Source organism: Telopea speciosissima, chromosome 3, assembly GCF_018873765.1.
Source record: "Telopea speciosissima isolate NSW1024214 ecotype Mountain lineage chromosome 3, Tspe_v1, whole genome shotgun sequence".
In the NCBI taxonomy this organism is placed as follows: Eukaryota; Viridiplantae; Streptophyta; class Magnoliopsida; order Proteales; family Proteaceae; genus Telopea; species Telopea speciosissima.
The window spans coordinates 31,544,961-31,568,227 of NC_057918.1; the positions used below are offsets into that span (position 1 = coordinate 31,544,961).

Consider the following 23,267-nt stretch of genomic DNA (forward strand, 5'->3'; position numbering starts at 1 on the left):
TACACAGCGGAAAAGACCGCCATACAGTAGAGGTAAGGCAGTCTTTTCGCCGCCTTGCTATGTTTGGGGTGCACACAGCAATACAGGAGCCCAACGCCAAGAGTTAGTGACATTTAGACTGAGACACGCATATGTATGGTTACTATGATTCGTGATGCCATTTCATCACATTGGTCTATGTTTGGACTCCAACCAAAGCTGAGAAGAGCTTAGGTGAGTTCAACCTTCATAGTTATGCAAAAGTTTATATAAATAAAGGGAATGGGTTGCATTTTTAGGGGTAAACTAGGGAGAGAAAACCAATGTTGTGTTTGGTATCATTTTGAGTCTATAATGCATTTTGGAACAACATGAACGTTATTTGGTAGGAGTAGGGGTGCAAGTTTGGCCTTGTTTGCCCAAGCTTGCCATGGCCACTTTGAGCCCGATCAAGGCTTGGGCTGAGATACCCTGGCCATGAGGGCGGATTAGGGCTAGGAATTTCTAGCCTTAGTCAGGGCCAAGGATGAGGCCTTGGGCTAAGCCCAGCTCGGCCCAACCTGGTTCTATCAGTTGAATATGCATTTGCACATTGAAATAAGATCTTAGCAACTGCTTCCATCCTCCTATTTTGTAGAATATACTTTTACAAGTATGCCCTTATGCATCAATCATGAATTTAATTGGTTGTGTTGTTTTCTTCAAATTAGTTGATGCAAAAAGACATTAGAATAATATTCATACTATGGTCATGTTATACTTGAACAACAATGACAATCTCATTGCTTAATCCTTTATTCTAGAATTAAACCTAGAATTCTGATATGATTAAAGGAATGCATCAGAGTCCACACTAATAGAGATTCTACATGGTAATTATTAGGATAAATTACATATCACCCCCTGGTTTTTGAAAAAACTCAAATGTCCCCCTCTATAGTAACGGTGTTAGTCTGCTGTTAGTTATTGGTGTGAAAGGACTATTTTACTATTATACTAAAACATTATAATTAAATTTACAATACTACCCTTCCTTCATCTTCAACATTGGTCAAGGGTAGTTTAGGGATTTAAATTTATTTAACTGGTTGACATCATCACTTAACAGCATAAAACTAATGTTAGGGACTAATTTGTCATTTTGGGGTCTAAACCAGGGGGTGATTTGAGTTTTTTCAAAAATTAGGGGGTGATCTGAGTTTCGATTGAAAACCAGGGGTGATCTGTAATTTACCCAAAAAAATTATATGTTTTTTGCTCTGGAACTACATAAGTCTAGTATTACTTTGAGATTTTGGTTTCCTTAAATTATTGTTATTGATGCTTTTAGTTCACTACCATGTGGAAAATGTTATTTTCTAACCATCCAAGTGCTTCTTTCTTTTCTTCTTGTCCCCAATCAGGAGTCAGGACCAATTAGGATCAACCTGGCCCAATCGTGGGGGCAGATCAAGGTTGGATTTTTCAGACTCTGAGTCATGGCCAGCCGGGCCTAGTGTAAGCTACGGGTACTCAGGGTTAGGTTGAGGTTTTAAAAAGCTCGGCCTAAAGCTACCCTATTATTTGGTATGTATTCTCATTCTAAATCCTTAGAATGAGATCAAGAACGGGTCTTGTTCTCAAATGCACCAAAAAGCCCATTCCATGTTCTTGTTCTTGTCAAACCGTGCATTCGAGAACTGAGACTGACTGAGACAAGTGGTTCAGGCCTTTTAAAACCCCAGCCCAACCCAAAATCCCCTTAGCTAGACCTAGTGCTAGAAAAATCCAACCCAACCCACCCTTAGGGTCGGGCTGGGCTGACCCTGATTGGTCCTGACAATGGGTAGAAAGGGAGATGCATGGGATGGCTTGGCTGGGAAGAAGAAGAAGAAAGAAGAAAGAAGGAATTTTTTATCCGGTTGGTGTTCTGAAATCCTAAATCGTGTTGGTTCTAGAGGAAGAAAAAGAAAAAAAAAAGAGGAAGAGCAAGAAGAAGAAGAAAAAAAAGTTAGTGTTCGCTTTCTCAGCTAAGAATGCACTCTACGTTTTGAGAATGGAATGTATACCAAATATCCCGAAAGAGAAGGTATTATTGACCATTTGTCAAATAAGAGGGAATATTCGGTTTCCTAGTCGGTGGACTAGAAAAGGGGTTTGCGAACCCTAGGATGGCGAGCGGTGGAGGGAAACTTATTCCTTAGTTTAATAGTTCATTTACAACTAATTGTTTCACGTCGAAGGGTGATCTAACAATTCTTTTGTTGAATATATTAAGGGCAAGAGATTGTTGTTTGGTCGTGTAGCTCTTTGCATAAGCACGTGAGCCAATGAGAGCGTGCATAGAGGCATCAACATAGATGAAATTTTTTATTTCACAAGAGGTGGGGTGGTAAATTCTTGCAACACTGTGTTTGGGCGCAGAGGCCACGTGTCTAAGTAGCGATCTTTTTCCCATATATTAAATAGTATATTTAGATTCAACCATGTATCATCTTATATATTGACAAGCAACTTTTCAATGATCCAAATATTACATGCACCCTCTTGGTAGGCTTAAACAACCAACTATTTACTTTGCTACTTGACTATCTCCATAAAAACTAATACTTGACATGTGAGCAAAGGACCTCGGGGTACAGGGTATCTGTCTACAAAGCTTCATACCCATCTGAAGTGCACATGACAGATATTTATCAAATCTAGTGATACCCTCTCTATTGTGCATTTGTACATACCAATAAAACAGTTCCCCCAAAAAAAAATTTTAATTTCATTAAAGATGAAATAGGCATTCATGTAATTTTAAGAAATATTCATCAGAATCTTTAACCATTTCTCAAGCTTTTTTTGTTTCAAACTGAAATTTGTTGCAGGAGGGCTTTCAACTGAAGCAATTTCCTGAACATGGCAGCAGTGTTGATGAGACAGTTAGTGGATGGTTTATCCACATCATCATCTAACCACTTATCATTTTTCAAATCAATATGAATTCTCTATTTGTCATTTTATTATTTAAAAAAAATACAAATCTTTTATAACAACTCAGAAAAGGGGGAAAAAAATAAGGGGAGGGGGGAATCTGTAAATGATGGGCCTTATGTTTGAAGTATGATCTACCAAATTCAACATGTGATCTATCCAACTCATTCCCATCAACTAGTCAATATGAACAAAAGAGTAGTCCATGTGGCAAAAATAGTCACTTCAATTGAAATGCTTTATACTTATGCTTGAGTTAGCTACGTTTTCTCTTGTTGTATCATTAAAATTACAAATTTTATTGCCCATCTCCAATGGGTTTTCCGTCCATGCATTTTCAGCTACGAAATTGGTATAAAATTAGTCATTAATTCTAGCCATTGTAAAGATAAAGACAAACGGATAAGCCATTTATCAAATTTGTAGTTAAATTCATCCATATAGTCCATCATATTTTGAATTTTTTTTTAACTTAAATATTAAATAAAATCAATCTGTTAGAAAATAAAGGCACATAATCATTCGATGTGCATAGCACTATATAACCTCCCCATATTTCAAAAACTTTCCTAATTTAAAAATCGCGGTCTACTGTTTCCTTAATCTATCAAGCATACAAAAAATAAATATATAACCCTTTGGTTTGATTCTAGATTTTGAAAATGGGTGAGAAAATTGGGCAAAGAGGTTTCTACTATTTTATCAGCATCAGAGAATAAATATAGTAGATGGTTCTCTAAGCAAGTGGCATAGAGGAACATGCACCAATGAGATGTTGACAAAACAATATCTTACATTTGAGAGTAGTGAAGTCATTTCATGTGAGGAGGAGAGATAGACACAAAGGTGCTAGCGTACACTATCCTAGCGACTAGAGAACCTTTTCCTATAAATTATTTATCGATCTTGGATCAATACCAATTAACCAGACCAAACCCAATAACCGGTTAAAGCCAATTAGAAATCAATTTTGGTGTGTACGTGGGGTTTTTTAAGTTTCGTTCACTCATTATTCACTCTCTTGGGGGAACACATTGACAAATGACAAACATGATGACAATAATTTTGATGGATATGAAAAAATATAATCTTTTTGTTCTTTATCATTGACTTATTTTTCAACAGATTGATCTTATCAAAGTGTGTGTTTATTTCAGGTTTCAACGGTTTGGGGCGAACAAAGAGAATGAAGAATTCCCTCACCATTAGGTGATTCGACCTTGTGATTGAACTCATATGTTCAACTCCTGATTGAATCAGATTGAGAACACCCTTACCTAGTGGATTTTCATTTTCTTGCGGTGCACTGCCCTGTGCATCACGCTTGAGAATCCAACCTTCCACCCAACACTTGAGAGTATAAAAGGACAACATTGTCCATGTTTTTACGGTTGGATTCTTAAGTGTGGTGCATTGCACTTGAGAGGATTATTGATGACAATGTGAAGGAGTAAAACTAGAACCAAAGTTTGATAGTTGCAACTACTTTCAATTCTATGCACTAAAAAAAATAACAACTTTCTATGCTCTTGTGTCTCTGTTCTACTATAAGAGGCTCATTTGTAAGGCATTTTAAAGTTTAAATCCTATGTTTCTTACATGAAACATCTGGCTTTTAACTTGATATTTTATTCTTGACCTTGTTTTATTTCTCTTACTCGACTATGTGGTCCTCTTCTACAACTCTTATATATATAATTTTGGGGTGAAAATTTTGGGGGGCTTGGTATGTTTATTATTATATTTTTGAGTATTTTCTTATTGACACAATGATACCCATTAAGTGTTAAAAAATTTGATCTTATTTTTTTTGCCTTATAACACATTTTTATTCCTCCACTATGACAAATACCATCATTTCAATATTGTACTCGAAAAATGTGCAGAACAATGGTAACTTTTTGATAATGACAAGTCAAACCTTTTGCCAAACCCTTTATACCCCTAGCTTAAAGAAGTTTCGGGAATACAACAATGTGTAATTAAAAGAAGGGAAAAATACTATTGCCTGGCTATGTGACCTCTTGCCGGATTCAGCTCCTCTGCAGTGCGGCGCACGTGCATCGTGGCAACCCAATCATTGGATGTGCGTGGCACGATGAGCCCAATCCCCTTGTGCCCAGACATAGGTTTGCATGGAATTACTACATTGCCATCATGAAATAAAAAATCTCATCCATGTTGATGCCTATATGCATGCTTTCATTGTCCCCCCGCTAGGTGCAGATGCCACGTGACCAAATAGTGACTCTTGCCCTTAAAGGAAAGTATCAAGTCCTAAATACACCTATAGAGGTGTCATTTAGAAGTCCATTTTTTTGAAAGTCCTTTTTTTTTTTTACTTTTAATTCACATTGTCTATCTTCTTGCTTATGTTTTTTATAACAATATTAAATGAAAAAATAAAGGATAATTTACACATACCACCCCTGAGGTTTGACGAAAGGATAATTTCCCCCCCCCCCCCAGTTTTGAAAAATTTTACGTACCCCCCTGAGGTTTGCAAACAGTAACAAATAAGCCCATTCCGTCAGTTCATGACTAACAGTGTTAAAAATAAGAGGTGAACTGACAAAATTACCCTTGCAATAAAAGAAAAGAAAAAAACCTACAACTCATCTTCCCCAAATCGATTGGGATGGGAAGATGAATTGCAGGCACAACACCATGGATGTGGATTCGATGGGATCAAAGGTAACACCATAACAAACCATAATGAGATGATTTAAAATCAGGATTGGCAGCACCGAATAAGATGCTAGTTAGAAAGGGGAAAATTTTGAAAATAAATGGAAACCTAGAAATTCGGCCAATCTGAAAGACGAAACCCTACCCTACGCAAAACCAGCTACACATTCAATTGATTGCTGCATCTAATGTTCACAAAACTACATAATCCTAACCCTAGATAAGCTTCGAGAATTGCATCTATTGATCACAAAATAGGATTAACATATTTCTGGTCATGGATGGTGGGTTGCAAGTGCAAAACAGAGATTGTTGAGATTGGTTCTGGATATTCTAAGCAGAGGTTTGAAGATGGATTGTCGCCAAATCGCAGTTGCTACTCTGTTTTAGCATTCTTCAGTGGAAGAGTACAGGATTTTGATAGGAGAAATACCAGATGCAATCCCCTCTTTGGTGAACTTGATAAGAGAGGGAAATCCAATAGGGAAAAAAAATGTTGTGGTAGCCATCTTCGGGCTCCTTCTCTACCCAGGAAACCATGATATGGTGATTGCAGCAGGAACAGTCCCTTCAATGGTTGATCTTCTAACATCTTTCGAAAGAGAAGATCTGTTACCGACTCTCAAGCAGTTCTAGCAAGGTTAGCAAAGAAACCTGATGGAATGATGGAAAAACAAACAAAAGCCGCCGCTTAGGGTTTGGGAAATTGAAGTTTGATTAGCAAAAGTCATTGTAGAAACCCTAGGACGTTAGTTATTGAAATCGATCCCACTGAGAACACAAGCTCGATTCCTAACTGGACCTGCAACTACTGCTAATTCCAAATTTCATAAATTTGTAATTGAAATACCACTTGATTTTTCTAAAACTCTAGTGGTTTGGATCAATCTAGCAGTCCTAGGCGACAACAAATCTGGAATTTCAGAGTTGTCTAAGACAGATCTCTCAGAGATCTTGGATTCCATGGTGTTCCCTACAAGGATACCTGCAACTCATCCTCCCCAAACGATTTTGGGGAAGATGAGTTGCAGGCTTCTTCTTTTTTTTTTCTTTACTTACAAGGGCATTTTTGTCAGTTCACATCATATTTTTAATGTTGTTAGTCATAAACTGACGGAATGGGCTTATTTGTTACCATTTGCAAACCTTAGGGGGGTACACAGAATTTTCCAAAATTGGGGGATAAAATTATCCTTTCGTCAAACCTCAGGGGTGGTATATGTAAATTACCCAAAAATAAATTGGTGGAAATCTCACAATAGTCTATACTATATATGGATGTTTAAAAGATGGAAGACTTTCCAAGCTTATAAGCATGGTTCATGGTGGGACTTGGAAGTCACTTCCTAGTTATTATATGTCTTCATTAATATACAACCACATCTTCTTATGATGTATCCTTAGAAATTATATTTTTATTGAAATTAATTCAACAAGTTGGTGTCATTTGATTCCAATTAAAGGAGCTAAAAGAGTTAGGGGCAAACCTAAAATGATTATAGGAGAAATGGTGGAAGGACATGCATAGGTTAGGGTTTATTCCAAGTATGACCTTGGATAGAGCCTATTGGAGGGCAAAGATCCATGTCGTAGACCCCATTTAGCTAAGATCTTCCTGACGTACTGGGCTATGCCTATGTCCTCTTACTATCTTTCATCGTTCATTTTTCTGCTTATTTCCCATATTTCATTTGCCCTTTTCCTTTTTTTTAATCTCTCAGCTCATTCGCCATCTCTCTTTTTCTATCCTTTCTTTCCTTTTTTTTTTTTTTTTTGGTTAAAACTCTATTTTACCTATTTTGTTTTGTTTGGATCCATGTAGTCGATCCCATTAGGTTGGGATAAGGCTGAGTTTATTGTTGTTGTATGTAGGTATCATTTGATTTTTATAATCGTACATCATTTTCAGCCACGTGACAATTTATATGTGGTTGAAGTTTTATGAATGAAAAAGCCCCATGTTTCCTTATTCATATGTCAAGTTTTGGTTCAATTGAAGTTGTCTATATTATGCAAACGAACAATTGTGAAAATTTAAGAATACAAAGAGGGCGTGAGACTATAAGAGGTTCCATGTACATATATCGGAAGGAAATGCCATTCATATTAGAAAGATATTAAATGAAACCATGGGAATTTATTAGTATTGCGACTTTTCCATCACTAGTGTGCCAATTTGGATCCTCTATTGCCGAGTTGCCCATCTTGCGTAGACATAGCGAGGCATGCAATGACCGCCTAAACCTTGCCTGAGCGTCTTGCCCAAGTGGGGGTAAGGCGGTCATTACACGCCTTGCTGTGTCTGCGCAACACGGTAAGATGGGCAACTTGGCAGTATAGGATCTGGATCCCTAGTGTGCCTATCATACTCTTACCAAGATTTGCAAATCCAACCCATGTGAGCACCCAAATAAGGGGTAAAAGGAAAAAAAGTTTCTTAGTCATCAAAATATAATCTACTTAACGTGCATACCCAATTTACCATGTGGAAGACTAATGCGATGAATCTAACCATTGAATATCATAAAGAATGGTATTAAAAAAAAAACACCTCAATTTTCAACTTCAAATTCAAGTATTTACCCTCACATCTAAAACCATAAACTTGCATATATGTCCATGTACCCTCTCTATACTCCTTTACATCCTCTTGGTAGTACCTCTTTTTTTTTTTAACATATGAGTAGAGGACTTGTGTCTATATTTCCATAAAATTTCATTTTCATCTGACTTACTACATAGTAGATCTAAGTGTTCAGATTCTTTCCATGATGTTCGTGTAAGAAAATTAGGTTCGAAAAAAAAAAATTTCCTGACATATAAGCAGACTTATTTAAGTCTAAGGAACAAAAGGATGAATAATCTACCTGTCATATGATTGCCAAGTCAAAACAATAAATCTACTTAGTTAACAACTGCATATGATATTTTTTTTCCCGAAACGCATAAAGAAATGTCTTTTATCATTATCGGATCATAAAATTTTTTTTTCTAATTATCTGTTGCGTCTTTTTCTATTTTATTGTTTTTGCAATAAATTTCAATATACTACTATAATGCATTTTTTTAGGGGGTGTGAAATACAATAATGCTTTGAATGTATAATAAAAAGTCAACTTAGTCTAAAGAATAGAGACCATTGAAAAAAATAAGGGCATGATCTCATACATGGTGGATTTTATGATTAAAATATGTTGTCAAATTTTACAATGAGATTTTTCATATATTCAATGATTAAAATAATCAAATCATCAATTCATAAGACTGAAAAAATCAAGATAAACAAATAAAAAACCTTTCAATTTCCACATATCATATATGGTAATTTTTTTTTACCTTATCTATTTAATGGTACAAACTCTTCAAATGGAATTAACTTCTCAAACAAATTCCAGAACATTATATTAGCATTTAGAAAAGTTTTAAAGTGGACTAAAAACTAACTTATGACTGTATCATAGTGTAAATATGTCAACTTAATTCGAGCAGTAATAATTCCAGATCTACAGCTTCCATTATTGGAAAACCAATCCGGGAATCTAGCTGGTTCTTTGTTGGGAAACTATTGACAATTGTTGGTTAACTAAATTGGACCCGATCTGATTGCCTCTTATAGTCCATTTTTTGACCCTTGACCACAAGGCTGCACAAAAAGGTATTGTGGGGAACATAGATTTTATGAATTCTAGGATGGTGTGATAAATCTTGGTTGTGAAAAAATACTTTCTCCTTTTGAAAACTAAATGAGAGTTTTTTCGATACTCTTGTAAATAGTATATGAGTAAATTCAACCCAAGAAATAGTTAGCATAATCCAAAGTCTTTATCATAGGAACAAGTGACATGTCCTTTATTTTTTTTTTTTGGCAAGAGAACATTAATTGGTAATGTAGCCCTTGCACTGGTGCGGTAGCCAATGAAAGTGGAGATAGAGGCGCTGGTTTGGATGCGATTTTTAATTTTACTGGGGGTTGAATAGTTTTTTCATACACAAAGGCATTGGTTTGTGTTTAGGCACAGGAGCCATGCTAACCAAGCGATTGGCTAGCATTATTTTTTCCATTTTTTATTTATTTACAAAGCTTTAATTAAAAAAAGAGACCAATTTTTATACAGGGTTATGAATGAAACATGGTTAATACTTCAATTGTTAGATAAACATATACGAATTAAGTATTCGTATTCAACGGCTGAAATATTCACACAAGCGTGTAATGAAGCCTTTCACCATAAAAAAGTCTGAAATATAGTGTGGTCCCTTGCTCCATACACATAGGGGGTGTGCGTAAACGTGTAATGAGTCTAATGATTGCCTTACTTTTCATGAACGATAGAAATCTCGTCTCTATTGATGCTTCCGGCATGTTTCCCTTGGCCTTGTGCTGGTGGAGGGCGACTCTGCCTCTCTGGAAACCCTTTCCCTTAATTAATTTTTTTTACTACACTATTTTGAACTATATTTCAAATTTAGAAAAAGAATTAAACCCGGAATTTCAGGTCACACCCAGAGATTCAAGCAGGGACGGTGCAGTGGTGAATTTGGGTTGCAGTGAATGGTTGTTCCAACTTCCAAGTGAAGTGAGATTGTTACCCCAAAAAAAAAAAAAAAAAAAAGTGTGAATGATATTCAAAATTTCAAATCTCAGAACGTTACTTTCGAGAATTTAAAGTAGTGTATAAGGGCATTATAGTAAATTCAAAGTATCCACCTATCGTTCTCAGTTCTCACTGTCGGTGTAATTGTGTAGTTTTCACAGCAAGAGCAGAGAGAGAATTTATGTTGTTAGCTTAAAAGATTAATCGAGAGGGAGATTATGTAAGTTTGTTGTCACTTGTCTGAATTCCAAGCTCACCAACTCTACTCTCTCTCTCTCTCTCTCTCTCCACTGTTCTGTATTTCTTAGAAGTGGGGGAGAGAGACAAAGCGAAGAAAATATCATTTGAGAGAAGAGTAAAGCGATAACAATCGATAGCAAAAGGAAGGAGAGTGGAAAAGATTTAAAAAACACCCACACCCACACACGAAAAGTGCCCTTAAAAAAACAAAAGAAGACGAAGAAGAAAGGGGAAAAAAAATGTTGGTTTCTGAAACGAACGAAATCGACGATCTGTTATGCAATCGAAGGTCTCGGCAGCATGAAGAGGTAAGATATAATCTCGATCTATCAGTCTCTTTTACATCTTCAAGTCTATAACTCTGACGATTCAAGTCACATTATCAAGTCAATTCTGTGACGAATCCATATTGGTTTTCTCTGTGTATAGCTAGGGTTTTGTATCATTCGACTTCATTGCACACCTTTTTCTGATTCAATCGTGTTTGAGACTGCGTGTATATGGATAGGCTTTTCTACATTATGTTTAAATGGTTCCGTTATTGCTACCTATTGGTTAGGTCTTGTTGTTTTTGTGTCAGACGAACTTCATAGCTTCACTTGGTATCTTCTTGAAGAATTCTTCGTGTCACTAGTCCTTTTTAATTAGATCTGAGGTCTCATCGACTCTGGATTTCTGAAAAATCTCTTTTTCAACTTGAACGGACAATTTTAGGTTTTGATGGCACCTCGTTATAGAACTCGGGCTTTTTGTTCCGTCTGGCAGTGAAATCTATGGTGGATTTAGAACCGAAAATTGGGTGGGCATTTGGTCAAATCAAAGCTTTCGTTCTCCGGTTGTAAAGGATCCAAAAACTTTTCATGTAATTTCACTCTTTCACTCGTCAGAGGAGAAATGTGGATTAAGGATTGAAGTGTCTTATTATTTGGTTTATACATTGGAAACGTCATGCAGTCTTCTTCGGAGATTCAAAATTTATCAGGAATTCACTGGCTTTTGGCCTTTGTCATTATTAATTTTCCCTTTATCCTTGCTAGGGAACCAGCTATTGCAGACTTGAAATTTTAGTTGATCATTAAAGCTGTGATGAATTTTGTAGTTGCTACAGATTCAGAGGATTTGGACTTTGAGCTGCTGAGAAGTCGGTCTGGTGCTGAAGATTTGGGGAGGCTTGTTGTTTCTACTACTATCAGAAAATGAAATCTGACACACCGCTTGATTGTGCTGTGTTCCAGCTGTCGCCAAAACGGTCACGGTGAGAAGATTATTTGATGGTATTTTTATGGGTTTCGACTATTTAGTTGCTGTTGAATTTTGATTTTCTATATATTTTTTTTCCTTTTCTTTTGGCAGATGTGAGTTATTTATTTCTGGTGATGGAGCGACGGAGAAGCTCACATCAGGTTTGTTAAAGCCATTCGTTGCTCATTTAGCAGTTGCAGAAGAACAGGTTGCTCGAGCAGTTCAGTCAATCAAACTTGAAGTTGAGAAACATAAAAATGTTGGAACATGGTTTACAAAAGGAACTCTTGAGAGGTTGGACTCATGTTTTTCTTTTTCTATTTTGGTTGCCAACTGAACCACAGTTTGATTAATGTGACCTTTAATCCCCTTCATTATGAGACTGTGTGCTTGCCAGTAGCCACTTAATCATAAAGTGGAGGTTGCGTTACATTGTTGACTAATATGGCATCATGGTTTCAGGTTTGTCCGGTTTGTTAGTACACCAGAGGTTTTGGAGCTTGTCAGTACATTTGATGCTGAAATGTCTCAGTTGGAAGCAGCACGGAAGATTTACTCACAAGGAGGAGGAGATAAGCTGTCTGGTTCATTGAGTATGTCAAATAATCCTTTGCTTTTTTTGAAGTGGTTATTTGGTAACTCCATGTTCCTGGATATATTTAAGTTTTACCCTTAGTTTGTATTAGTTTTTATGCATTAAAACTAACTTCCATATCTGCTGCAACATTCTGCATTCCTTTCCATTCCTAAATTTTGCCATCAATTTCTGGAGGCAATTATGGATTTTTTTTTTCTTAAACTTGCAATTGTAATTCAGACTTATGGTTTCCATAGGAGTTTTGGTTGATTCACTCGTTAATTTTATTGTATTTCCTCCTTTCTCAGTGAATGATTTTTATGGAAGTATATCATTGTGCCAGTTTTGACATCCCTAGTATTTTTCCCCTTGACAATTTTCTTTTGTTGTACCTTGGACATAGTTGCCACTTCCATCACTATTTTGCTAAAAATATGTTCATTAGATATTATCGTCTTCTTCCCTATTCCGGTAGACCTCAGTAGAACCTTTCAAGCGTAGTTGCAGTGGCAAGGAAGGTTCAAGGGGTGGAGGAGTAGGTTTTATGGATTAAGTTGAGGATTTTGTGAGAAGAGAAAGTATGAAAAGATGGAGCCTTGTGCACTGGGTATGGCCTTTAGAAAGTATGAAAAGATGAGTAGTTTTTAGTTGTTACTAGGAATTAACAAATAAATCATGACTACTAATGGTAGCATACTACTTGGAAAATAACGAGGGGAGGGGTGGGGAGCTATAGAAATGCATATTGGGGTTTTAGTGATTTTTATCTTTGATACTTACACGTGTCAATGTAGTGGTGTTTTTTTTTTGTCTAGTTATAGTCTGCCATGGGGGTCTTATGTCATTTTCCATATTTTATCCTTTTTTTATTTTTTTTATTTTTATACAAATCAGCTTCTTGAGAAGTTTTCTGGATCTCGGTAAATGTGATGAGACTCCTAATATATTTAGGTTTGAATAATGCTACTTATGATCTCTTTTGGTAGTCATCTGGATTGTTCTTTTTGGGATTGATTCCCAGTCGCTTTGTCCGAAAAAGCTACCGGATAGGGGTGGCCTTATAGGAATAGGTTATGCAGATACTCTTTTTAGTTACAACGAAAATGCATGTCGTACTCGTTGTCTGTTTCTCGCATACATTTCTCTAGAAAGAAAGCTTCATGAGGGCTCAACCAGCACATACTGAAAAAGTAAATTCGTGCTACACAAGCACAAATGGACAAGGTCTTTACTCCAACGAGGACCGGTAGCCGTTGCATTAAAACTAAAGGGGGAAAGCATTAAAAAATGTTTAGTTTTCGATGAATGGGCTTTATGAGCCGTGTTGTTCTCTTAACCATCTTTAGATGCTGTACTGATGAAGAAGGTGAAGCCATTATGGCATCTACTCTGAGAATTTGTTGCTGTTCTAAATGTGAGTGATGTACCATGCCCTGATTCAGATTTAAGTGCAAGATCTTATTTTTGAGATGCCAAGGCCAAAGATTCATTGTGTGATGTACTTAAGCTTTAATTCAGAAGAAACTATTAGTTGTGACTGGTAGGATGCCACACACAGACTGATTATGTTCTCTCTCCATGGTTTGCTCCAGGTGGAGATGGAATTGGAACCTTGGATGCTGCTGACATAACCAAGTAAGCTCTTCCTGTTCTCTCCATTTCTTTAGTTGCTTAATTGTGATGTGCGGTCAGATTAAATGATGGCTTCAATTCCATTAGTCTTAAATCTTGTCTATCTTTCCCCTCTTTTTGTAGCCAACAAACTGAAGGGAGGAAGCTTGACTTCTTGTCTCTTAAGATACTCGTACCCTGCATTTTATTTTCTAATTAAAAAAAAAAGTGACCTAATGATTTTTTTTTTCCCTTGACCAACATAAAGAACTCTTTTATTATTATTTTTTTGGGTGTGTTTTAAGTCAGTTTAACATTTCAAGTATTGGACCCAGTTATGTTTGCATTTACAGAGTTGTGAACTGACAACTGGAGTTATTTATCCCTGAACTAATTATTGAAAAGACAACTAGAGCTTTTATCATGGAAGTAGTTAGATATATTGTTACAAACAAAGAAGCTTTCATACATGAGAAGTTGTTAGATTGGCAATCAATTTTTTGGGAAAACCTTGCTTTTTTTTTTGGGGGGGGGGGGGAGGGGGGGGGTTGTATTGGGGGTTAGATGGAGTAGTTAGGGTCTCATTCACCATCCATTGGATAGTTGAGTTGATAAATCGTAAGATGTATGGAAACTATGGAGATTTGGTCTGTTTACTTGTGTTCTACTCTCCCTTTACCAATTTTTTGCTTGCAATCAGGAAGGAGCTTCTGAGGGCAATTGATGTGCGACTTGTTGCAGTTAAGCAAGACCTGACCACAGCTCTTGCTCGAGCGTCTGCTGCTGGTTTCACCCTTGACACTGTCTCTGAACTCCGACTCTTTGCGGATCGATTTGGTGCCCATCGCTTAAAGTAAGTTGAAGAAAAGTCTCATTCAGAGACATTAGTAGGCTTTCACAATTAGGTGTGAGTTTTCTGCCAGCTTAAGTTTGACACCAAAGTGAGGTTGGCCTTCTATCTGCAAGAGAGATGGAAGCCTTGCAGTAGGTGGGCTCCTCCTTTTGCAGTGACTTTTGCACTTTCCTTAATTGTTTTGGTGGCTTCTTTGTGAACTGTAGGTTTGTATGACACTCATATTGGAGCTTCTTGGTTTTTTTATTGTATAATAATTGAAAAGCTTGAACTACAGTAAATTGTAAGTGCAACATTGTGAACATAAAAGAGGGCTTAACGGACAAGAAATAAAATTGATCTTTTGTTATTTTTGAAATTCAGAAAGCAGAATATGAAAGGGAATAAAAGAATAGCTAAGTTACACTGACACTCCCACAGGTTTCTGACAACCTCAAATACATCCCCTTCTTTTTCATGAGAGTTTTTGTACCTCCCTTGGGCCGTTAAAACTGAATAGGTGTGTGATTTCACTTATTAGATGGAATTACATTTTTCTCATATTTACCGTTGGTTTGTGATGATAAAAATCGCATGTGGGTTGTTACCACTTAAGCTTGAAAAAAAAAAAGAAACCGAGGTCATGTGATAGAGGACCCAACACCCATCTCACTTATCAAATTTCTGCCTCAAACAAGCATTAAAAAGTATTGAAAAAGTGAGTTTAAATTTCATTAAATCAGAAAATGCCATTTTTCTGCAATGGATTTTGGTGGCATTTCTATAATTTGTCACTTGAGCTCAATTTTTCAGGCACTATTCTACTTGTTTTCAAGTTGAAACTTGACCAGTGAGATGGGTGTTGGGTTCCTTATCACATGGGCTCGTCCATAGTTGGCGATGTGGTTAATCATAATGGATATAGCTGTTTGTACAGGGATATGAAAATTAAAACATCCTTTCTATTTTCCGTAAATAGGATGCACATTAATTTTGCCTAAAGGTTTGTGTCACTACTGCTACAGGATATAGTTTCACCCTTATAACTTGAGGAAAAGGAAAATGTGATTCGTTATATGCGCATAAGTGCAGATAGAATCAGACCCACCTGACTGATGGCGAAGCACAAAACCACCCAGATCATTTTGATTACTGGTGGTGTATTTAATAATTTTATCATCACATTTGTTAGGTTGATATTTTCCCAGACAATCACAGGTGTTTCTCATTAAGAGTAAAAAAGATAAAAATGTGAAGTGGCAGCTCTAGGTGATTCAACAACCCATCATTCCACATATGATAGTTATATTTCTTCAGAGTTTGGATTTCAGATCTCAGAGAAGGGTGTCAAGTTTCATTTTTTTTGTTGGCTACTATATTTTTGGTTTCCTTACTATTTTCCTCTTTCGCTGCAGTAAAGCTTGTAGCAAATTCATCTCCCTGTGTCAGAGAAGACCAGAATTAATCTGTGCGTGGAAGAATATGGATGATGATCAGGCAGTCCGAACCTCTTTTGGTTCAGATATGTCCATCGATGACCTTGCCGAAGAAAGCTCTCCTGCTGGGCCTAGTTTGCTCCACCAATCTCATCGCCAGTATCACAATCAGCAGCATCAGCACCAGCAACAACAACAGATCCACCAAGATCATGATGCTACACAACCCCTTGAGAACTCCAAATCCTCCATGTATCAACAACCGAAATCATCCTTCACCTTCCCAATACGGCGTTCTGATGAGAGGGGCGAGATCAGGGAAGGGACCGTCGAGAAAGACAAGGGCATGGAAGAGAGTGTGGCCGAGTTGCCTCAGGCTAGTAGTCAGCCATCGAGGCGGCTAAGTGTTCAGGACCGGATCAACTTGTTTGAGAACAAGCAGAAGGAGAAGTCTGGGAGTGGTGGTAAGGTTGCATTAGGGAAGTCTGCTGAGCTTCGGAGGCTGTCTTCGGATGTGTCGTCCACTCCCCCTGTTGTGGAGAAGGCCGTTCTGAGAAGATGGAGTGGGGCTAGTGACATGAGCGTGGACTTGAGTAATGATCGGAAAGAAACGGAGAGCAGTTCTACCACACCCTGTTCTTCCACAAATTCTCAGACTCAGTCCAGTAAATCTAGCAAATTTGCCAGTTTGAATGAGGACAGCAAGGATGATGTCGGATCGCAAAACACAGTTTCAACTTCTAAGGTTGAGTTCAAGGGTTCTTCAGGTCGATTGGATGATTCTGGATTTAAAGATTTGCCTGTTACCCAGACCCAGGTTACAGATTCCGAAGCCCAAGTGACAGCTTTGTTTGGCAGTTCAGGGGATGTTTGTTTGAAAGATCAACTGGCTTCACAAACACAAGTGAATGCTCAAACAGGCAAATTAGAGAAGGTGGGGTGGAAGGATCAGGCACCTTTTGAGAGCCAGTCCCGCTCTTATTCAGGCTGGGGTGATGTTGATTTTAAGGATCAAGCAGCTTCTCAGACTCAATTTAGATCTAATCCTGGTGGAGCTGAGCAATCTGGATTACAAGATGAAACTTCTACTCAAAACATGTTCAGAAGTCCTGTTGGAGCTGAGCTTTCTGGAGTGAAAGATCAAGTTTATTCTCAGTCGCAGTTCTTGGTTCTCTCTTGTCAGGATGCAAGTAAGATGCCATCTGGAGCTTCTGCGAGCAGAACAAGCAGTGTTGAACAGAGAGATTATCCTTCTAGTCAGGCTTTACTCAAAGGTTCTCCTGGTGCAATAGTGGACATGGGATCAGATTCAAGACAACCGTCGGTTTCTCATATTCAGGATAAAGCTTTCTCAAGTAAGTTGGACGGTGGTCCTGAACTGAAAAACCAAGCGGCCTTCCAGGTTCAGTACAGAGGTTCTGAAGGTGATCGGTTGGCTCCACTGTCCCAGTGGAGCTCTTTCCCAGGAAAAATGGATATGGGGAGGAAAGAATTGGCATCTTTGGGGATGCACCATGGAGATTTGCCACCCAGGGTGGAAAATAATCTTCAGGGGATGAAGTTACAGAGACAGAATTCTGCATCTGAACAGAGCAAGAAGTCACAAGGTAGGAGGAGTGAGAGCACCCCTGTCAATGGAAACAGTGAAATGTTTTTCTCCGAAAGAAAGATTACAGAAAGTTTGGAGGTGTTTGGTTCAGCCACAAAAACCCCAATTGAGCAAGTTCAGAAGGTAAGGCAGTCAAAAGGAAGTCAGGAACTCAATGATGAGCTGCAGTTGAAGGCTGATGAGCTTGAAAAGATTTTTGCAGCGCACAAGCTACGGGTGACTGGAGATCAGCCTTCTTCTGTTCGGAGAGTTAAGGGACCAGATGCACCGGTAGAGCAGGTTGATAGTGCAATGTACAGGACATCAGATGAAGTAACTCCCACTCAATTGCTTGAAAAAAATCCAGTGGGGGAACCTCGTGGTAGTTCCAGTAACACACTGGAGTTTGATTTCAACTCTTTAATAAAGATGGTAGATAATCAAGACTATGGTAATACTCTCAGGCAGAATATTACTGAATTTGGTTCGTCCGAGGATTCTAGAGGAAAGTTTTATGACAGGTACATGCAGAAACGAGAGGAAAAATTGAGGGAAGAATGGAGTTCAAAAAGGGTTCAAAAGGAAGCCAAGATGAAAGCCATGCAGGATAGTCTTGAACGTAGCAGAGCTGAAATGAAGACCAAGTTCTTGGGCACTCCAAACCAGCAGGACTCTACTCTTCTTGCTCGTCGACGTGCGGAGAAGCTTAGATCTTTTAACATTCGTTTAGCCAGTAAGAACAGGGAGCAGGTATTCTTAATTTTAGTTATAGTTTATGCTGTGGACCGGTAGATATGGATGTTTTATGTTGAGAGCCTGGGAACTGTTCCCAGAACTGGTGCTTGAGTGGTTTTTTGTAGCTAACCCTTATAAGGTTTTCTTTTCTGGCAGCAGCCAATAGAGTCTGCCCTGAGCGAAAATGATGAAGATCCATCGCAGTTTGCTGGAGATACACAACAAGATATATCCTTCAGTGGGATAACTTCAGCAGATAGTTCTTCCAGAAATACCCAATCAAAGAAGCTTTTGCCCAGTAGAAGCTCATTCTCATCTACCCCTCGAACTGTAGCAGTACCAGGTCCACGATCATCTGCAAAGGGTTCCAATTCCAGTTCTGGCAGGCAACGGACTCTACCTGAAAATTCCCTTGCACAGTCTGTTCCGAATTTCTCTGACTTTAGAAAGGAAAACACAAAACCTTCAACCGGAATGAGCAAGACTGCAACCCGTTCACAGTTTCGAAATTCTACCCGCAGCAAGAGCGCCACTGAAGACCTACCACTTGCTAAGGAGGAAAAGCCACGGCGATCTCAGTCCATGAGAAAGAGCTTTGCTAGTCCTGGTGAGTTGAAGGACATGTCACCTCAGAACACCGATGGTGTTGTTCTGGCACCAGTAATATTTAGTAATGAGCAAACTGATGAGGGCCTCTACGGAAAATCTCCCAAGAATGCCGAGTCAAAACCCTCCTTCAGGAAGGGCAATGGGATAGTTCCAGGAGCTGGTGCTGGTTTAGCTAAGATGAAAGCTTCAATGACATCTGAGGACCAGAAAAATGAAGAAGACTCTGATGAAGTGGCTTATCAGCCAGATGATCCAGTAGACATGGTCAAGGGGGAAGAAGAAGAGGAAGAAGAAGAGTTTGGAAGAGTGACTGGTGAAGAAGCTCTTAAGGCTGGAGATTTTCCTGCTGATTCAGATAATGAGAAATCACGACTGAGCCAGGAATCAGAAAAATCAGGTGATCCTGGATCAGAAAATGGCGATGTCCTGAGATCACTTTCTCAAGTAGACCACAACTTGGTAGTTGATGTTGTTGCTTCAGGGCCCATTCCAATCCATGGCTTTGCAGGGAATGTGCATGACTCACTGGGAGAGAGTCCTGCATCTTGGAACTCTCATGTGCATCATCCATTTTCTTATGTAAATGAGACATCAGATATTGATGCCTGTGTGGACTCTCCAGTGGGGAGCCCCGCATCATGGAACTTGCACTCTCTCAGTCAGATGGAATCTGATGCAGCTCGAATGAGGAAGAAGTGGGGCAGTGCTCAGAAGCCAGTTCTTGTAGCTAATACGTCCCACCATCTTTCACGGAAAGACATGACGAAAGGGTTTAAGAGGTTATTGAAATTCGGGAGGAAAAGTCGTGGGTCCGAGAGCCTGGTGGACTGGATATCTGCGACAACTTCTGAAGGAGATGACGATACTGAAGATGGCCGGGATCCAATTAATCGGTCATCTGAAGATGTGAGGAAATCAAGAATGGGTTCCTCACAGAGTCACCCTTCATATGATGGCTTCAACGAAGGCGAGTTGTTTGATGAACAAGGTATGCAAAAATTTTGCTGCATTTCCTTATGTCAACCATCAACATGCACATTATTTTTCAGTGCATTTACTTAGTAAAAGTTGCCATCAGCTTTGAAATCTTACTTGAAGTGCACATCAAATCAAATCCATCTCTTCTTTTACGTGTGGGGCCCGAAATTTTGAACTGAGACCAATGATGTCCTATTCTTCTGTTATTTCTGTGGGAATTGGACCTATGATCTTTCCGCATGGTTGTTCTAAGTTAGTTAGTTATCACAAATGGACTATTCTAGGAGGATGAACTGGTTGAAACATTACTGGGTCATGAATTCAATCTCATTCATCCACCCACTGACATGGTTCTGTATAACATTAATACATTCATGTTCTGTATAATACTTAATGTTTAGCCACTTTTCCGTTTGCTTCTGAGATATATAGAGCAACTGGAAGGTTTGACTTAGTTAACATGGGGTTGGGCCAGTTGACCTGGGTGTCATTCCCAAAAAGGGGGTTGATACCTTGTTCAGGTCTGGTAACTGGAATCATCATCATTGTGGTTGGGTCAGGAGGAAATATGAGGATGGTACTTGGAAATTTTTTTCATTGAATTATTTTGGATTTTTGGTAAGATGTTGCTAAATCCTATCAGTTGGGGATGGGAATTTATATTCTGTAATACTTACAGAGGTAATATCATAGTTCCAAAATTCATGTATTTCATCTTTGTTGCCCTCTACTTCTTTTTAAGATGGAAACTGGATCCATCTTTCCTCAAGGTGTCTGGATATTGAGTTGAAGTTTTATCCATGATTATAAATATCATTGCTAGAGTTCTTAAAAGGACTCACGTATCTGTCCATCTATTCATCTCATGATAGACTTCTATGATCCATTTCTTTGGGGAAGTTTATATACTACTAAAGAATGGCCTGGAATCCTTGAGATATTTATACATGCACCTGGATTCTCGATTTGGTAATGGGACATCTCTTATTCCTGCAGTTCAAGCTTTACATAGCTCTATCCCTGCGCCTCCAGACAACTTCAAACTGAGAGAGGACCATCTATCAGGAAGCTCACTAAAAGGTTCACTACTTACACCTGCTTCGGTTCAATTTCCTTTTCTTTATTTTGAAGAAACTTATTGAACTTAACGAGAATACTTTGTCCAGGATGGGGAATTGGGAGAAGCCACCCCTTTGCTATGGTCGACATGTTAAATTGTGATAGGAAACTGTCTAACAAAAAATTCTGACTATGTAGAGAATCATCCATATCTAGGGTCTTTCTTTGTCCTATGACCTCTTTTCTTTTTCCTGACAAAACAATACTTTCAAGCATTTCCTATGTCATGGTACATGGTCTTCTATCCAGAAAAATGCAAGGGTTAAATTTTGACTGGAACTGCACAGCACCTGTTGTCGGCCTAAGGGTGTCAAAATCAAATCGAAGCCGTTTACCGAAACCGAACCGTGAAACTGTTGAATAAATGGTTCGGTAATGGTTTCAAAATTGAGACCATTTAGGTAAACGCTTTGAACCTAACTGAACCGTTTAAGCGAATAAATGTACATAAATGTGCCAAAATCAAACAGAAACCGTTTACTGAATCGATTAAAATCGAAACCGTTTAATAAATGTTTCGGTTATGGTTTTCAAAATTAAGACCGTTTAATTAAACGGTTTGAATCGAAATGAACCGTTTAACACCCTTTGCTGCCAACTGTTGCCTTTTTGTGTGCTTGCTATATGTCATAGGCAAAGAGGATGGCTTCTTCTCATTTAAGTTTCTCTGAGTGTTATTGATACCTGAGATTTTTTTTTTGGATCAATATTGATACCTTTGTTTTAACTCTTATTGCTAATGGCATTGTGATCGAGTTGGTAGCTATTATTGCAGATTAGGTTCTTTAGACTAGCATTTCTTTGGTTGTTTCTGGTGCAATTTTGAGTTGTTACTCCACTCCTTTCCTGTCCTAAAATTTTCTCACTGGAAGAATCTGTGGGACAGTTGCCAGAACTCATGCCCTTTGGATGATCTTAACCATACAATCAAAAGCTAAAAGGATGTCAATAAACACCCCCCGCAACAAAAAAAAAAAAAAAAAAAAAAAAAAAAATAAAAAAAGAGAAAGGGAGCAGCTTTTATTGACAGCCCTGTCCATAGGGTATCAATGAATGCCCATCTATTTGTACAACATAGCAAGTGTGGTGGGGGCTGAAATTTTATAAAGAGGTAGACCCAGAGGTCCTCTGCTCACATGTCATGTTTTAGCTCAATCAGGGTTGACCAAGTGGAAAAATTAAAATTTTAAAAATCCAGGACTGCCTAGAGGTTGCATGACAATTCTTAGACTATCAAGAAGGTGCATGCCAATAAATGGGAGAGTATATGATTGGATTGAAGTATGGAATTTGGTAAGTGGCTAATCCAGACCATTTTCTAGATATCCAATGGTCAGAATTGCCACATTGTCCATCCACATGGCACATCTAAGTTGTCACCAATATACTCTTATGGATGGGACTGTCCATAAAAACCTTTTGCCAAAAGAAAAAGCTAAATGGTTGATGGATTAGATGGAAGAAGAAAGGATTAATTTTAATTTATGAATATCACTACATTGAAAGGCCAGTTATATATGATCATAACTCAGAGAAGTTTCAGAAACAAAACATTAGCAGTTTTCTGATGGGTTGGTTTGTTTCTTGTTTGAAATTTACAGCTCCGCGATCATTCTTCTCGCTTTCATCGTTTCGAAGCAAGGCGACTGAGTCAAAGCCCAGGTGACAGCCAAGAACCGAAGTGGTTGGATCTCAGGATATAAAGAATCATATATATATATATGTAGAGGTGGCAATTAATTTTGAAATAGAGGTAGATTTATACAAAATCAATGCATTCTGAAGTGGTATACATATACCACTGTGTATTCTTTTCTTCCATAGACTTCCGAAGCTTTCAGTTTCTCATTGTGATTTTAGTTAGTGTTTTCCCCTATTGGTAGTGTTGAAATTTGTAGCATAGGTACAAAGTGAAAAGATGCCAATTGGCGTAAAGTTATCCTTATTTTTGCAAGTCCAGGTAATTCTTTTTTCTACTGCTGTAGTCATTTTGTATTCCTGTACTTCAGTGTTTACAAATTATAAGAATTCAAAATGTCTACCCTGAAAGGAAAGAAGAGTGATTTCATTTTTACAC

At 38.2% G+C, this 23,267-nt stretch overlaps 1 protein-coding gene across 5 annotated transcripts; it reads left to right on the plus strand.

Moving 5' to 3' along the window:
* The first annotated feature begins 10,450 nt into the window (after positions 1-10,450).
* Positions 10,451-23,267, plus strand: LOC122656410. 5 transcript variants are annotated; one of them, XM_043850907.1, is made up of 10 exons: positions 10,451-10,771; positions 11,572-11,718; positions 11,817-11,999; positions 12,168-12,298; positions 13,875-13,917; positions 14,594-14,746; positions 16,141-18,499; positions 18,641-20,081; positions 21,068-21,151; positions 22,792-23,267. In XM_043850907.1, exons 2-10 carry the CDS (start codon positions 11,660-11,662, stop codon positions 22,854-22,856), a joined length of 4,518 nt encoding a protein of 1,505 aa, XP_043706842.1. In that variant the 5' UTR covers positions 10,451-10,771; positions 11,572-11,659; the 3' UTR covers positions 22,857-23,267. The 5 variants fall into 5 exon arrangements, with proteins under 5 accessions (XP_043706842.1, XP_043706841.1, XP_043706844.1 ...); XM_043850906.1 differs by having other exon boundaries at positions 10,705-10,771; positions 11,563-11,718; XM_043850908.1 differs by lacking the exon at positions 10,451-10,771 and adding an exon at positions 10,942-11,065 and having other exon boundaries at positions 11,563-11,718; positions 18,644-20,081.

Coding starts and splice junctions, on each gene's coding strand:
- LOC122656410 (XM_043850907.1), top strand. CDS start 11,660: ATGAAATCTGACACACCGCTTGATTGTGCTGTGTTCCAGCTGTCGCCA. Junction 11,719..11,816: donor CTGTCGCCAAAACGGTCACG/GTGAGAAGATTA, acceptor TTCTTTTGGCAG/ATGTGAGTTATTTATTTCTG. Junction 21,152..22,791: donor ATCAGGAAGCTCACTAAAAG/GTTCACTACTTA, acceptor TGAAATTTACAG/CTCCGCGATCATTCTTCTCG.